Source organism: Sodiomyces alcalophilus, assembly GCF_042370955.1.
Source record: "Sodiomyces alcalophilus JCM 7366 unplaced genomic scaffold ACRALscaffold_1, whole genome shotgun sequence".
NCBI classification, from domain to species: Eukaryota; Fungi; Ascomycota; class Sordariomycetes; order Glomerellales; family Plectosphaerellaceae; genus Sodiomyces; species Sodiomyces alcalophilus.
In genome coordinates this window covers 5,958,838-5,976,116 of record NW_027263532.1, presented here as the reverse complement: position 1 = coordinate 5,976,116, position 17,279 = coordinate 5,958,838, and the positions used below count along the sequence as shown (strand labels likewise).

At 37.2% G+C, this 17,279-nt stretch overlaps 1 protein-coding gene across 1 annotated transcript; it reads left to right on the top strand.

The window, feature by feature from the left end:
- Positions 1-6,316: 6,316 nt before the first annotated feature.
- Positions 6,317-15,695, top strand: ACRALDRAFT_2016063 (uncharacterized protein; the record flags this gene model as incomplete). The annotated part of the gene is made up of 3 exons (XM_071019827.1): positions 6,317-6,326; positions 12,985-13,143; positions 15,616-15,695. 3 exons carry the CDS (start codon positions 6,317-6,319, stop codon positions 15,693-15,695), a joined length of 249 nt encoding a protein of 82 aa, XP_070880199.1.
- Positions 15,696-17,279: the final 1,584 nt, after the last annotated feature.

Genomic DNA, 17,279 nt, shown 5'->3' with positions numbered 1-17,279 from the left:
TAACGCTACCCGAATATAGGCCTAGTAAACGTAAGCGGGTATAGACTCTATAGGAGGGGGCCCTGCCTAGCTTAAGAGAATATAAGGATAGAAGAGGGCTACGACCCCTGCGTCCTATTAATAGTGCCCGGCGTGTTATTATCGCTACTATTACCTGCTCCCGAATATAAGACGCGGGGTATAAGGCGACTACCTAGCGAAGGGTCGCTAATAAGATATCGCCGATGCCCGAGGCTAATAAGGCTAGGGTTACTATATTACCGGATTAGTATATCCTATATTCTATAGCCTAAGAGCTAGCTAGGAATAAAACGGTAGGTCGGTGTATTATTAGCGAGCAACTAGAAGATCTAGTTAGAGGGCTATAGACTACTAACCCGGATTATATATCCTTAATTAAGAATATTCGCTAAGGGACCGGAAAAAAAGCGGGGTACTCTCTCGGAGATAAGGATATGCTATTATTTAAGGGATAGTTAGTACTACCTATATAAGGCGCCCTAAGGGCGGAGGTCCTGCGATAGCACCACGATAACCCTAGAGCTAGGTACGTGGGAGCGAATAAGATACTCGAGCTGATTTTAAGAAGGTTCTACTAGGTGGACTTAACGGCGGATATTCGTGATTATATCGCCCTTTATTCGGCGTGTTAAGCGTGTTAAGGAGTATAGGTACTATAATATAAGCCCTATAGTTAGCTATAAACGCTACCGTTAACTATATATCCGTTCTAAGAGATTAGTTTGGATTTTATTACGGGTCTGCCGCCTATAAAAGGGGCTAACAGGTAAATATACGACGCTATCCTAATAATCGTCGACCAGTATATAAAATACGCTCTGTTTATTCCTACGCGGAAGGACCTAATAGCACCCTAGCTAGTAGCGTTACTATATAGGGAGATTAAGTGCCGATTCGGTAGCCTAGAGGGTATAGTAATAGACCGGGATAAGCTATTTATTAGTTAGTTTTAAATAGAGTTTTATTATAAGCGGGCGAACGCTTAGCGACTATCCACCGTATACTACTAGTAGACGGATAGTTAGACGGAACGAATATATTAGTTCCTGATTAAGTACCTACGAACGATTACTAGTACCGAGATAACGTAATAGCTTATTTAGTTATTAGAAGCAGGGTTCGCCTATAATAATAGCGTGTATTCCTCGCTTAGTATCTTACTATACGAAGCGTTATACGGGTACTACCTGTATATAGTAGAATATATTTAGCCTAGAGACGATACCCGGGTATAGGGTATTCAAGAATATATTAAGAAACTAGCGGAGGTTTAGCGGAAGTTCCGCGAATACTAGGCGTATGCCACGGCGTATTAGGCTTAGTATTATAATAAACGCTATTAACCGTAGTAGTATAAGGTGGGCGACGTAATTAGACTATCCACGAAGAACTTCCGATTCCGGTAAGGGTCGAAGTTAGCACCGCGATATATTCAGGTTAAGGTGACTAAAAGAATCAGTGAGTAGGCGTATAGGGTTCGCCGTCCTGCGTAGTATACGAGGATATATAATATATTCCTGGTATCCTTATTAGAACCGTGGAAAGACCGAGTAGCCGTAGAGCTATCCGCGAAGGCTCTCCCGCTCCTAGAAGAGGAGTAAGATAAATAGGAGGTAAAAGATATTATTAGTTATAAAGAAGAATAAGGGAAAACGTTCTATCTTATAACGTGGGCAGGCTAGCCGGTAGAGTATAATACCTAGGAACTAGAGGACTACCTAAAGAACGCTCTAGGGATCCGGAAGAGGTACTAGAAGTATTAAAAGTATATATATAAAAGGTAGGACGACTATAAGATAGTATAAGGCGCTAAAGGGTTATCGGATATAAAAATAAGAACTTAATTATAGGTTATAATAACCTTTTTCCTTATAATAGCTAAATAAACAGAGTTAAGCTCCGATTAGTCCTAAATCCTAAACTATTAGAATAAAGTTTAACGCTAGGTTAGGCGATTTACTAGCGAATACTCGGCGAAGAAATTAGTTACTAAAACTATAGAAATCGGTTTTATTATCGATATTAACGGCGGCGGCGTCGTCGTCGTTATCGGGGGCTAATAGAGTAGCGGTGGCACGGTAACGAGGCGTGCGAATATAATAACGGGGGATATCCTCCTTATCGGAAAAAGCGAATATTAGCGGCGTATACTCGGCGTTACTAGCCGGAGTGTTAGTAGCCGATAAGGCGGTAGAAGCTCGACGATAAGCAGGACGGCGGGGACAAGCCGTAGCGGGGCGAGAGGTAGGCTTAATAGCCTTATTAGAGCTATCGGCGAAAGGGTTATTATCGCTATTAGCGGAGGTAGTATAGTTATAGCGAGTAGCCGCCGAATTACCGGCAAAACGACGTGCTAGGGTAGGGCGTTAAGGGTTATTTATAGCCGCTAATAAGTCGGCGAGCCTATCTAGTAAATAGAACGCCTTAAGGCCGTGTAAGCGATCCTCCTAATCGAATAGGCGGTAGCTATTTATCGCTAAGTCCTTAACGAAAGAAATAAGCGACTTAATATCGTGAAGGTCGCCCTTATAAGGAGGACGGGTTTAGTCTAGTAGCGCCGACGCTTTAGCGTTATTAATATAACCGAGACGGTGTATAAAGTTAACCGTTATTAGGGAGTATAAGGACAAAATCTCGTCTAAAACTAATATTTACGACTAATAACTGTTAGGAATATAGCTAAACGGTCGATAACCGGATAAAGAACTTATATCCTTAGCGGTAAGCTTCTTCTTACCGCGGTCTATAACCACGCGAAACTATTTATAGGCCTTAAAAATACGCTCGTATAAGCGGTGCTAAGCTATCGGCGTTAAATTATTATCTATTATATAAATACGCTTACTGCTATTCTATAGTAACTAAGCGGCACCTAGTATAAAATCGAGGATTTAATAACTAATTAGTATAGGAAACGCCGGAAGATCAGCGAACTTACGGCGACGTATTTTTAATAACCCCGGGTATAGGTAATATAACGACTAGCCCCCGTGCCGTCGCCGGCCTTATTAAGGCAGTTAATGCTAGTATATAAATCTAATCGGGAAATATAAAATAAGCAGGGCGCCTTATCCCTAATGACGGACTCCTAACCTTTATCTGGATCATACTATAGCTTATAAAGAGTAATTATAACTTATAAGTTAACTAACGATATAATACCGGCTAGTCGACGTTAATAATATTAGTACTAATATTAATAATAAGGATAATAGAAAAATAAAAAGGGGTAGTTAATAATCGATAAACGGTCAGTGATTATAATAACTGGAGATAGTTATAGGAGGAGAATTAAGAGCTACAAGGAAAATCACGCGAGGAACTATATACTTATCGCCGAACGGTTACCTAAGGCTAGGTATAATATCCGCGAAAGGTGAGATAACTATAGGTAATAATAATAAGTATCGCGGAGTTTCTATAATAATATTCGGATAAATCACGAGGCGTATAGTCGGCGATAGAACGCCGATAAGCAGGTAAATAAGTGAGCGGCTACTCTTTTTTCCTACGGGTTTTTAACGAGGGCTTATATAGAACTAAATAGAGAGAGATAATTAATCGCGATAAACGCGTAATTAAAGGCATCACGATAATATAAGTCTATAGGACCAGACTTATTAGGGGGGGGGGCAGTATAACAAGATAATTGCAGACCTATCGGTATATAGTCGGACCCATGGCCGCGCACGGACTACCGATCCGAACCTATCTCTATACGTATATTAAGGGATTAGTTTAATCCCTTAAGTTAAAGTCTTAGTTCGAAGTCAGCGCTTAGTTAACGAATATACTGCGATCACTCCACGATACTAAGCTATCGAGCCTTTTCTATAATATCTTTTCCTTAACTAAAGTCTATAGACTTTCCTTTTCGTTACACTCCGCTAGGGATAAAGTTATTATCTTCGCTTTTATCGCTATTAATATAGAGGATACCGTCGGCGCTACCCGATATAGTTATATCCCCTTTATAGTCGACGATACTATCGTCGATATTATTATTATTATCGTTACTTTTATGGTCCGTTAGCGCCGGAGACGGAGTCCTTTAGTTACCGGTGGACTAGCTACTAGGCGAATTATTATCCGACCTAACCACCGGAAAGAAGCGGGCGAGGACTTTACTAACCTAATAGTCGGGGACCGTGAAGGTCTTTTTATTAGGGAGGGCTAGGCCCCTTGCTTTAATAGGAGTTATAAGCGACCCCGTACTGGGTACGGCTAACCCCTTTATTTTAACGGGTATCTTAGATACCACGCCGGGTATAGAGGACCTTTTATTATTTAGGCGCGCTTTAGTAGGAGTTATAAGTGACTCTGCACTAGGCGCGGTCGGCCCCTTTATTTTAGTGGGCGTCTTAGACGCTATACCGGGTATAGTTAACCCGTTATTAGTGCTACCCTTTTTAGTAGTCTTTTTAATAGCGCTATCCTTAACGACGGGAGGCTTATTATTGATAGTGTTAAGGCCACCGCCGGCCTTTTTACTCTTCTTTAGAGGAGTAACGGGCTTCTTAGCGGGAGACGCGCTGGCAGACTTGAGTTAGCGAGCTAACTTATTAGCCCCCCGTAGTTAATACTTCTAGGGAGCTATGCTAGGACGTAGGGGATTAGCTAAGCTCGGGGAGCTATATATAATGATTACTTATATTATTATTCTATATAAGATAGAGGTATATTATTAATAGAGATTATTATTATTTGTATAAGAGATAATTATGATAAGCTGCTTTGAGTGTTAGATTAATAGAACTAAGGAATAGCCGGAGACCTCGCGTAACGCGATAGAAAGACCTCTAGAGAACTCGAGACGAACTATTAAGATAATGCCTTATAAGTGGCCGAGATACGATATTAGGGAATAGACTTATAGATAGAGCTTTAGGACGAGGCTATGATAATAGTTACTCGAATAGGTGAAGAAGAGAAGAAGAAAATAATAATAAGCTAGGAGGATTAGCTAGAATATATTCTATAATAGTTACCGGACCTTAAGTAGAGCCTATATAGTTACTCCTGCCTACCCTATAATCTGAGTATGCCTGCTACATTAGGAGCGCACCTATGGTTTGTTATTTAGATAATAATAAAGCGTTGCGTGCACTTCTTTAAGTCTATAGGCTTTGTGTTTAGCTAGATAATATAATTATTTATAGATTATTCACGAGGCCTGTACTAATAGTTTAAAGGCGGAGCGTTAAAGGACCTACAAAGCTTTATTTAAGCTTTATTATAATAACTTAGAGGTTTAGGGGAAGTTAATCTTTATATTTATATTTAGCTCTAGCTTTAATAAGTTATTTATAAAAGGCCTTATACTAGGATAGCTATGACCTGGATACGAATAATGGCTTATAAGCCAGAAGCCTGGTATACGCTGACTTAAGCTATTCGTAGTCGGGTACCGTCCCGGGCCGAGTCGTCTTTTTCGGAGTTATATCCGGAGGATATAGGTTAGACGAGAGAGGGTCCTTACGAGGGTACCCGGTTAACTATATTACTCCTAGGGATATAAGTATTAGAGGAGGGGGCGTGATATCACGGGTATAATTAATCGAAGCTAGGGATAGCCTGAATAAGGGGGAATAATATATCTTAATAGTCACGAAGGGGATTAGATAGGGTATAGTGTTCGGGGATAGGCGGTCGAGTCGGCTCCGGGATTAGTATTATCCGGGCCGGTCTGGTATAGTATAATAGGGAGGACCACCGGCGGATAGATCGTGGTCCTAGGAATGATTTACTGGGTTATAAACCTTATAGTTATAGTCGTTAAAACCTATTAAAGCACCTTGAAGTGCCCTTGTATCTAGTTTCTTTATATTCGGGTCGTTGATTTTATAATAAACAATAGAACCCTAAACCCGTATATTATTCATATTAGGTTTCTAACCTTATAAAAGCTTATAGGGACTCTTATAATAAAGAGCTGACTTAGGTGATCTGTTATATATATAAACAGCTAAGAGAACAGTTTTACCCTAAAGGTATCGAGGTAGCCCTGAGTGGAAAAGAAGAGCTCGAACCTTTTCTATTATAGTTCTTATAACTCTTTTAATAGAGCCTTGAGCTTTATAAGTGTACGGTGGCTTTATATTATGCTTTATGCCTGTAAAGAGGCGTTAAAAAGAGGCGTTATTAAATTCTTTTCCACCGTTAGTATCTACTTCTTTAATAAAGAAGTGATATTTATTATTATTATTATTATTTTCCACCTAAGCTTTCCACTCTTTTATAGCTATTACTACCGTCGTTTCAGACTTATCTAGGAGCAGTTATACCCATAGAAACCATGTGGAACGGTCTAGTATAAACAAAATCCAACGCTTTTTATTATAAGAAAGAGGTTCGATCGGTCTACAAAGGTCCTTATAGACCTTTTCTAAATAGGAAAAGTCTTTATATTTATTAACTAAATCTTTATTCGTAAGTATAATGGATTTACTTCTCTTATAGGCATCATAGCTCTGTATTTTAGTTAACTCTCTATTGGTTATATTATAGTCTTTTTAAAGAGTATTAGTATAAAGACTTTTTAAGGTAATAGGGTTAATATAACCCATTCTGTTATGCTATAGCGTTATGCTTTTGGTTATAGAAGTAGTCCTTCGACGGTTATTACGGTCTCTTTGTTTATAAAGCTCTTCTTAAGGTTAAAGAGGTTAAGGTTTCTTTATTATATTATTTCTTTATTAAGGTTTAACTAACCCCTTTCTTTATTTATTTAGTTTCTTTAAAACCTATTCTTTAAACCTTTAAAACCTCTTTATTCTAGTTGAGTCTCCTGGCTGTTTCTTTGGTATTTTCCTTATATTTATTATAGTTATTTTCAGAGACTCAGCCCCCCCGTGCGACATTGCCCGTGCTATAGCCTAGTATAGCCTGTTATAAAGCAGACCCGTTATATAAAGAAAGAGGGGCTCTTTGTTATTAAATAATAAAATCTTTTTATTTCCAGTAAGACCGCGAGCTTCACTATTAAGACAAGAGAGACTAATAATATTCGTGCCTATTTCCGGTATATAAAGGCACTCTTTTAAAAGCAAAAGCTTTCTAGTATCCCTGAATTCTATAACGCAGTCTCCTTCACCGTATATTTTTATTTCCTTTACGTAACCCCAATAAACAGTTCTCTCTTTGGAATTATAAGTAGAAAAGAGTCTTTTATTTATTATTATATACGCCGTAGCCCCGCTATCAACAACGAAATTCAGATCTAATTTAATACTGTTTTCTGCTTATATTTCATAAGTCTTTTCTACTATCCAATCTAAATTAAGGTCAGTATTATTTATATCTTTATTTTTAGAAGAGACAATAAATACCTAATCCATATCCATTAAATCCTCTGTGTAAGGATTCGGACGGTCTAGAAGAGGAAACGGAGGAGGGAGGACGTCTTTAAAAATAACGCCGGCCTCTTTATCTTAATTATCGTTTTCCTATTCTTTTTCCTTTTCCTACGGTTAATCCTACGGTTAATTCTGCTGATTTATAATTATATTAACCGTAGCAGACTCGTCATTCTCCTCTTCTAAAGACGTATCTAAGGCGTGCTATTCCTTAGCCTTTAGTACGAGGTTTATTATACGTTTCTCTCTTTAAAAGAGGCTCGTCTTTCCTCCTTTCTTTTCCTTAGATTTATTTACCCTGTTCTAGGTATTTTTCCTTTATCCTAAATTATCCTTTATTACCCAGTTCTTAGGTGCTTTTTTAGGATAAAGGAAATAGCAGTTAGTCGGCGTATAGCCAGGCTTCTTATAGTTCTGATAGAATAAACCCTTAGTCTTTTTCCAGGGTTTTCTGCTATTATTCTTCTATGATTTCGAACCTTATATAAGGAGGGTTTTCGACGGGTAATCGACCTTTCTTAAAGCGTTTATTAATTACGCTATTAATTTACCTAGTATATAACTAGTGATATCGTGACGGAGAGCTTAAGTTATTTACCCTACTATAGATTTATACCTCTCGTCGAGACTATCAAGAATTCAGGCAAACACCACCTTATTAGAAAATGATATACCTCTTTGATTTAAGGTAAGCAGTCTCTCTTATATTTTATATAAATACGCTTCGAGATTAGGGAATTCTGAAGGTAAGAGGTTAAAAAAAGAAGTCAAGACGATACAGTCGGCCTAGAATCCCTTTGCTTTATATAAATCCTTTAGTTTATTCTATACTTTAGAAGCTTCGTTTATTCCTTTAATCTGGGTTAAGGGACCGTCTGAAAGAGCAGAGAGTATATCTCTACCTGCCTTTAGAGACTCCTCCTTCTGTTTTGCAGAAAGATTTACTAAAAGGGGCTTTATAACGTCTTTAATATATTTTCCTTTACGAGCAAAGTAAGCGTGCATTCCTATAGTCTAGGTTTAATAGTCTAATAGGCTATAAGGCTTATACTGCCTCCCCTTAGTCCTATAATAAACCCTATATATAGGCACGAACTTCTTTATATCCCGGGATATATACTCCTAGTAAAATAAGTCGGAAGTCCTCTTAACCGTTCTGCCGGAACTATAATATCTAGTAGTAGGCTTATCGTGGAAGGCCTATAGGATCTTCTTCCTTAACCCCTATATATTCGGGATAAAGAGGCGACCTCTAAAAAGGATTAGGCCCTCTTTATCCTTTAACTATAGGTCGGATAACCGGTCCTTCCTAGATAAAAAAATATAAAAGGGGTTATCCCTTTAGGTATCGGCCACCTCCTCCTTTAAACTTAGTAATAAGTCCTCGGAGACCCTAGGTGCTCTGCACGCTTTCTCCACGATCCTTAAAACAAACTTATGGGTAAACCTCTTAATAGGCTTCTAACGCTCCGCGTCTAGGTCCGCCTACCTAAAAGCATACTACGGCTTCCGTGATAGACTATTAGCTAGATTCTAAGCTCCTAGTTAATACTTAATCTTAAAGTCGAATACCGATAGCTCCTCTAACTATCGTGTATACTACGGCTTAATCTTTAGCTTATTTATTAGGTACCGATAATTAAGGTGGTCCGTTAAAACTTCTACTAGGGTCTAGCTATAGGCTAGGTAGTGCCTCTAATACCGGAATACCTTGACGATAGCTATTAACTCTATGACTAGAGTTAAATAGTTTAACTCCGTACCCCTAAGCTTCCTCGAAAAGAATACGATAGGATACTATACCCGATCTATATACTAGCTAATCATCGCCCCTAAAGTAAACCCCGATATATCCGGCTCTAGTCGAATAGGTAACTTAGGATTAAAATACTATAAAACCGGAGCCTCCTAGAACCTCTAGCGTAACTCGTTAAAAGCCTCCTTCTCCCTTATAAATAATATAAACACCCCCTTTACTCCACTTTTCTTTATTAAGTCCGAGAGCGGCTCCGTAATCTTTAAATAGTTCTTAATAAAACGCAGGTAGAACCTAGTAAAACCTAGGAAGATCTAGATAGTCTTTACCGAGTTCGGCTCTTACTAATCGTGAATACCCTTAACCCTAGACTAATCTATACGAACCCTATCTACACTAATAATAAACCCTAGGAACTCTACCTTTTAAGTCTCGAATATATACTTCTCGGGATTCGCGTATAACGACCACTCCCTTAACCTCCCTAAAACCTCCTTAATATATACTCGATAAACCTCGAGGTCCTTACTATAAATTAAGATATCGTCTAGATAAACTATATAAATCGTATTAACTAACCCACTTAAGGCCTAGTTAATATACTATTAAAAGCTAGCTAGGGTATTAGTAAGCCTAAATAGTATAACTATATACTCGAAATAACTATAGCGAGTCCTAAAAGCTATCTTTTACTTGTCGCCGGGTTATATATAAAGTCGATAATAGGCGTCCTTAAGGTTTAGCTTAGTAAAGACCTTTAACGATAAAAGCCGGTCTATAATCTTATATATTAACGGGAGTAGCGTGCGGTCTTTATGAGTAACCTTATTTAACCCCCGATAATCTATATATAGTCTTAACTTCCTACCCTTCTTCGGTGTAAAAAGAATAGGAGCACCTATAAGGCTAGTAGAATAACGAATCTAACCTTTAACGAGGGCGCCCTAAAGGTACTCCTGTAAAGCTGCTAACTCCTCCTCCGCTAATAGATAAATCGGCCTAAACGGGGGCGTCTTTCCTTCCTCTAACTTAATCCCGTGGTCTTACTAATAATAACTAAGCAGCTTACTGGCCTCCTTTATATTAAATATATCTAAGAACTTATAATACTGCTCCGGCACGGCTACTATTAACTCTTCCTAACCCGTAGGCAAGGGCCTAAAGGGTTATCCGGGGGTTCGGGTAGGGGAGTAGGCGTGGTCGTATCCTCCGAGATATAAGGTTAGACACGGCTAACCCGCGCTACCTAGGCCCTAATAAGCCTAACGGTTACCTTCGCCCTATTTATAGCCCTCCTTAACTCCTTCCGTGAACCTATAAACTTTAACTCCTCCTTCTAAATCCGAAATATCTAACTCTTCTCTGCCTAGTTAACTATTAGGTTATACTTAGTTAACTAGGGGATCCCGATCATAACCTCTAACCTTTCTTCACCTATATCTATAATATATAACTCTATACACTATATCCGCGTACGATTCTAACTATCTATAATCCGAACTATAGATAAGATCGATCTAAGTATCCAGGTTATATATTCTTTATTTAACCACCTAACTTCTTTAGGAGGTCCGGTAATTACTTTACCGGGGGGTACTACGCGTTTATCGATAATATCGAAGTCGGTAACGCTATCTAGAATTATAACTTAACGGTCCTATCCACTGTTTAGTTATATATTAAGCTTTACGTTTACTAGACTAGGGAGAGGGTCCGACTTTAACGGTGCGTTATCCTAGGCCTAACCCTATAGGGCTTAGGGTAAGGCCTATACCTGACCTAAAATAGGTCGACTAGGGGCTATAGCCTCCTAATTAGGGTTAGTAGCTAAGGTAAAACTTTAGCCGGCCCGCCTATTCTATAGACGAGGGTAAAAAGGTCGAATATAGCCCTCCTCTCCGTATTCGTAATATTTCTAAGGGCCCGAGAATTCCGAGGTTCCGCTAAGGTTATCCTGCTATTAGGCAGGGGTAGTAATAATAGCCGCGGTTATAGTAGCAGGGGGCGTAGGCGAATCTTCTTAAGAACCACTGACTTAGGATAATAAGGGTTTATTACCGGTTCCGCGCTTCCTCTTATAACCCTATTCACAGGATATATACGAGTAATAGCCGTAATCCTAATTGGACGGTTTACCTTTACGAGATAATATAACCTTAGCTTAGCGAGCCGTAATATTTAGCTCCTAAAAGGTCTTAGGCTAAATTCCGGTAATAATTTAATAGCGTAGAGGTTAATTTAGCTTAGATATAATAAACTATATACGCTACTTATCGGGAAGGGGGATAAATACCTTATTAAATAAGGAATCTAACTTATTAAGAAATTAATTATAGGTCTAACCGGGTTACTAAAAGGTCCGTTCCGAAAAGATTTATTCCCTAACTAATAACTCGCGGGTCTCGTTATTAACTAATTACTCCGTTAAAAAGGCCTTTAGCTTAGCCTATATCGCTTTTATTAAAGAACTATAGGTCCTCCTCTAGTAAGCTCGCTAATAGGACTTCGTGTTTCTTTTAAGGCAGCTAGCGGCAAAGTAGACCTTCTTCGCCTTTATCGTAAAGCTAGCTGGATTAAGGTAAAAGCGTTCCTTAATCTTTTCTATAAAGGTTCTAAACTAATCGTACGACTTACCATCCTATTTTAGGGTAGGAAGGTTTACCTTAAATAAATCGCCGCGACCACCTCGGGGATAGTAGTGGTTTACTAAGTAAGGGGGTAGGGTAACGTCTGGGTCTTCGCTACGACGGATAGCTTCTAGACGCTTTAACTTACGCTCTCGCTCCTTATATTCCTTATAGTAGCTTAGAAAGAAGTCTAGCTCCTCGGGAAGTAGTTAATCCGTGGGATAATTCTTTAGTTCCTCGATATTATAACGTATACTTAACTAATTATTAGGTTATGGCTTTATAGTATTAGACCATTAAACTATAGGTATCTCGCGCTAAGGGATTATAGGAGGCTTACGCTAAGGTGCTAGAGACGGTTCTGGCTATAGCTCTAGAGGACCCTACGGGATAATAGTCTTTTATTCTTTAGGCAAAGGCGTGGTGGTATCGCTTCTAGGTCTAGGAGATAGCGTGTATTCACGAACCGATTTATAATCTCTATCCTTAGGAGGAATAGTACTAAAGCGCGTATAAGGAGGTATATTTATTTATTAGCTAACTAGCAGAGGTGAATTATACTTATAACTCTTAACGGTCGTTATACTAGGTAAAACGGTTTAGCGAATAATATATTAGGGGTTTTTATATAAAGAGTAAAGAGACGTTATAAGATAATTAAAAGGGTAATATAAACTAATAGGTCGAATTAAGAGTTAAATTATTCGCTAAACTTCTAAGTTAGTAGTTTAGCTTTACCTATCCCTTTTATAGATAACCAGAGCCTCTCCCCCGAGAACCTTATAGAATCTCCTTAAAAGTATTCCTAGGACCACGATCTATCCGCCGGTAGTCCTACCTATCACACTATACTAGACCGGCCCGGATAGTACTAGTCCCGGAGCCGACTCGACCGCCTATCCCCGAACACCATACCCTATCTAGTCCCCTTTATAACTATTAAGATATATTATTCCCCCTTATTTAGGCTATCCCTGGCTTCGATACATTGTACCCGTGATAAATAACCTCCCTCCTTATATTAATACTCAGGCATATAACCAGGTTTCTAACCGCGGGCCTTAATAACCCGTTAAGTATAATAAAGGAATCACTTTTAGTGAAAATACCGGTTAATTTTTATAAAATATTCCTTCGCGCGTTTCGAAACGTTCTGTTAAGTCTATTTGATCTGAAGAAGAGAATAATAATAATAAAAGACGTAAGAGTCTTCGCCTGCGGGCAGCGGGCTATGAAGTTCTAGCTGTTGATAATAATAATAATAATAATAATAATAATAATAATAATAATAATAATAATAATAATAATAATAATAATAATAATAATAATAATAATAATAATAATATCAACCATAGCCCGGCTAATAATAATAACAGTAGCCAAAGTACCAGGCTAGAAGTCCAAATACCTTCAGAACTATTAAAACCGGACTATAAGGATTTAATATCCTATAATCATAGTGCGCACTGACTATATTATATAAATGATACTATACTTAGAAACCTATAGTTTCAAGAAAATTCCCTATTTCTTTTAACTATAAATTCGATTAACGAACCAGCTACCTATAAACAGGCTATATACTGCCTAGATAAAGATAAATGGATAGACGCGATGGTAGCAGAAATATCAGACCTTGAAAAGAGGAAGACCTGGGGCTTAATAAGTATAAACAATACGCCTAATAATTATAATAAAATAAAAGAAGACTACCACGTACTAGGAGGTCGTTAGGTCTTCAGAATCCAATATAATAGCTCTGGCGAAGCTATTCAATGTAAGGCTCGGTGGGTTATTCAGGGGTTTAATCAGGTTCTAGGTCTTGATTATCTAGAAACCTTTTCAACTACCTGCCGGCCAGAAAGCTATAAACTAGCTTTAATACTAGGCGTATCACACGGCTGGAAATTCAGGCAGTTCGACGTTAAAAACGCCGTCGTTTATGCCGATATAGGTACCCTAATACATGCTATACAACCTACAGGCTTCGAGAAAGAAGTTAGCTTAGAAAATAATAATAATATAATACTCTATAAGCTTAATAAAGCTTTTTACGGGTTAAAACAAAGTCCTAGACTCTGGTATAATTACCTGGTTAAGACTTTATCTAAGCTAGGTTACCTGGTCTCTGAGTACGATAACGGACTTTTTATATTTTATAAATATAATAAAATAAAAAGAATAGAAGAATAAGCTATACTTTTATGCCACGTCAACGATATAGTCGCTCTAAGCCCTTCTAAGAACACTTTAGATCATTTCTTTAAGGAGATATCTAAAGATATAACACTTAAAGATTTAGGTGAAATCATTACCATTCTAGGTCATATAATAAATATAAATAAAGATAATAAGACTCTTTCTATAAGCCAGTTGCCTTATACTAATAAAATACTAGAAAGGTATAATAAACAAAGTCTGAAAAGGGATAATACCCCTTATATACATAAGAAGGTCCTAGTACCAAATCCTGAATAAGCGTCAACTAATAATATAAATAAATACCAACAGGAAATCGGGGCTTTATTATATCTAGCCTTATATTTAAGACCAGATATAACGTACGCAGTTAACCAGTGTTCTCGCTATATAAGTAATCCCTTGTAAGACCACTTTACTGCGTTAAATCGAATCTGGGCTTATATAACTATATATCCTAATATCCGTCTTTTATATAACAATAAACAAGAAGACCTTAGTATTTACGGTTATTCTGATACCAGCTTTTTAAATATAATCGAAGATAGACCCTTAACTTCAGGATATATTTACTACGTAAGAGAAAATAACCCCGTTAGTTAGACCTTAACTAAACAAAACGTCGTTGCTTTATTAATAACAGAGGCCGAATATATAGCTCTCACAGGAGCTTCTAAGGAAGGAATCTATCTCTATAATCTATACAAAGACATACTACAGAATCTAGGTTTAGATTCTAATACAAGAGGCAATAATAATAATAATAATAATAATAAAACTCTCGAGCTTCCTACTATCTTAATAGATAGTAAGAGTATAAAGAAGCTCGCCGAAAACCCTGAATTTCATAAACGAGTAAAGCACATCGACAGGCAGTATCACTACTACAGGCAACAGCTTTATAATAATAATATAAAAATCGTATATATAAATACGAAATTTAATATAGCTGATATAATAACTAAAGGTTTAGCAGAAGAGACTCGTAATACTCTTTGCGGTGATATAAACCTAGGTCACAAAGATAATACGTTGCCTGAGTATAATTTACCGTCTTATAATAACATTAAAGAATTAAAATACTAGGTTTGAATACTTAGTATTTCTAGTTCTTTATAAGGCGATATAACTAGGTTTTTTACCTTCGGGCTTTCCTAGATATCAAAGGTTTTTCTGAACTTTCCTTTGAATCATATGCTATAACAATAACAAGCGTTTTTGAAATTTTCCCTTGAATTAAAAAGAAGAGGTTTTTCTAATTTTTTCCTCTATGTATTCTAGTCTTACATAGACTAGGATTACTACGCTATAACATAACATAACTATAACTATAACCTAACTAAGCTGCACGTATTATATAAGAGTCAGCTTACGGGGGTTGTTGATATTATACTTATAATAAGAAATAACTATAATAATTATAAGTATAATATCTAAGTTAAAATAAACAGTATATGGTTATAGCTATATAACTAGACGTCTGCTTTATAACCAGCTCAACCTCTACCATAATACTACACGTATTATACGTGTATATATACTTAGCTTATAATATATATTATATAAATACACTAGGTATTGTAAATACGATATCTTAGTTATTACTTAAGCTAATAACGTGGCGTGATAACCGTCGCGTAGGCTATTGACGTAACAGTCGCCGCCCAATCTTCCATGGTCTTTTGCCAGCCCCGGATCCAGGAAGAAATCCCAGAAGTCAGCTCTTTACACACATAACTACGCGCTCGCGTAACAAGCAGTAATCCTACGGATCTACGAATTCAATAGCTTTTTGCTTGATTTTCCTCTCTTCCGCGCGTACAGCCTAGTACTCATAGCCCAATTCATTAAAAAATAATATAAATAGTATTATTAAGGCTATATAATGCTTTATTAATATATTATTAAAAACTAATAAAGGTATTATAAAGTCTAAAAGGCATAACTAAACACTTAAAATAACTATACTTAGTACGAAATATAGTTTTCTATTTATCCCCTTCTCTTATACGTAGCCTATAATAGGTATCTTTTAAATCTAACTTAGTATATACCTTCGCTTTGGATAAGTAATCCAGAATCTTATAAATTAAGGGGAGGGGGGTATAGTTCTTACGAGTAACCTTATTAAGTCCTTTATGATTGATAGAAAGATAAAGCTTACCTCCCTTCTTTGGAATAAAGAGCACGGGGGTATTAGTAGGACTAATAGAGTATCGAATCTAACCTTTAGCTAAGGCGTCTTTAATATACTATTATAGAGTTTCTAACTTTTCCTCGGTAAGGGTATAGATAGGACCGAATAGTGGGGTTTAACCGTTTTCTAATTTAATAGCGTGGTCCTACCTATAATACGGCGGGAGGCGACTAGCCTCGACGATATTAAAAATATCTATAAAATCTCGATACTATTCGGGTAGATAGGACCCGAGTAATTTCGGAAGGGCGTTAGGGATAAAGGCGATATCCTCTAAAGGGATAGGAGGTGCGGGCGGAATTAAATTAGAATAGATAGCTTACTTAGAATCGGGAATTATAATATAGCCTATATAAAGAGTATCCTCTTTAGCTTAGACTACTCCTAAATTAACTAATCGGATACTTATACGAGCGCGTTTTCTTTTTTTTTTTAATTTGCTTAGGGCTTTAGACTATTACTCTTTTATTAGTAGCTAATCCAAAGTCTTCTTTATCGATACAACACTTCTAAAGGCGGTCGGCCTAATCGATATACGGGTTATAGGTAGTTAACTAGGGGATACCTAAAAGAACTTAGGAACCTTTAGTAAGGTCGATAATACGAAATAAAGTGCCATATATACGAGTATAACCCTAATTATTAATAGCCTTTATAAATAATTAATAGAACCGTAGGTATGTTTTTTAATTTCGGAAAGTCCTTAATTTCGATATTCTATAGAGCTAGTTAAGTTAATACCTAAAGGAAAGGCGTGGCGGTTAATAAGGTTAATACCAGCTCTATAATCTATAGATGCGAGGTAGTATTTCTAACTACCACCTAGCCGTAGTAAAAGGTTAGTCTTAAGAGTCCTAGTTTCTAGGGACGGCGAGCTAAGTAAGGACTACTCCTAGGGGGCTGCTAGTAGATTATTAGCTTAAACGTATTTAATAACTTATTTATTTAAATTAATAGGCTACTTATTAGGATTAGACTAAGGCGGGGGTATATAGCGGGTAGGGGGAGTATAAGTATTATACGGAGGGTATTTACTACTACCCGGCGTATTAGAACTAAAGGCGTTGGCAGAAAATAAATTATCTAACTTAGGGTATATAGACTTATAATAGCCGAACTAATAA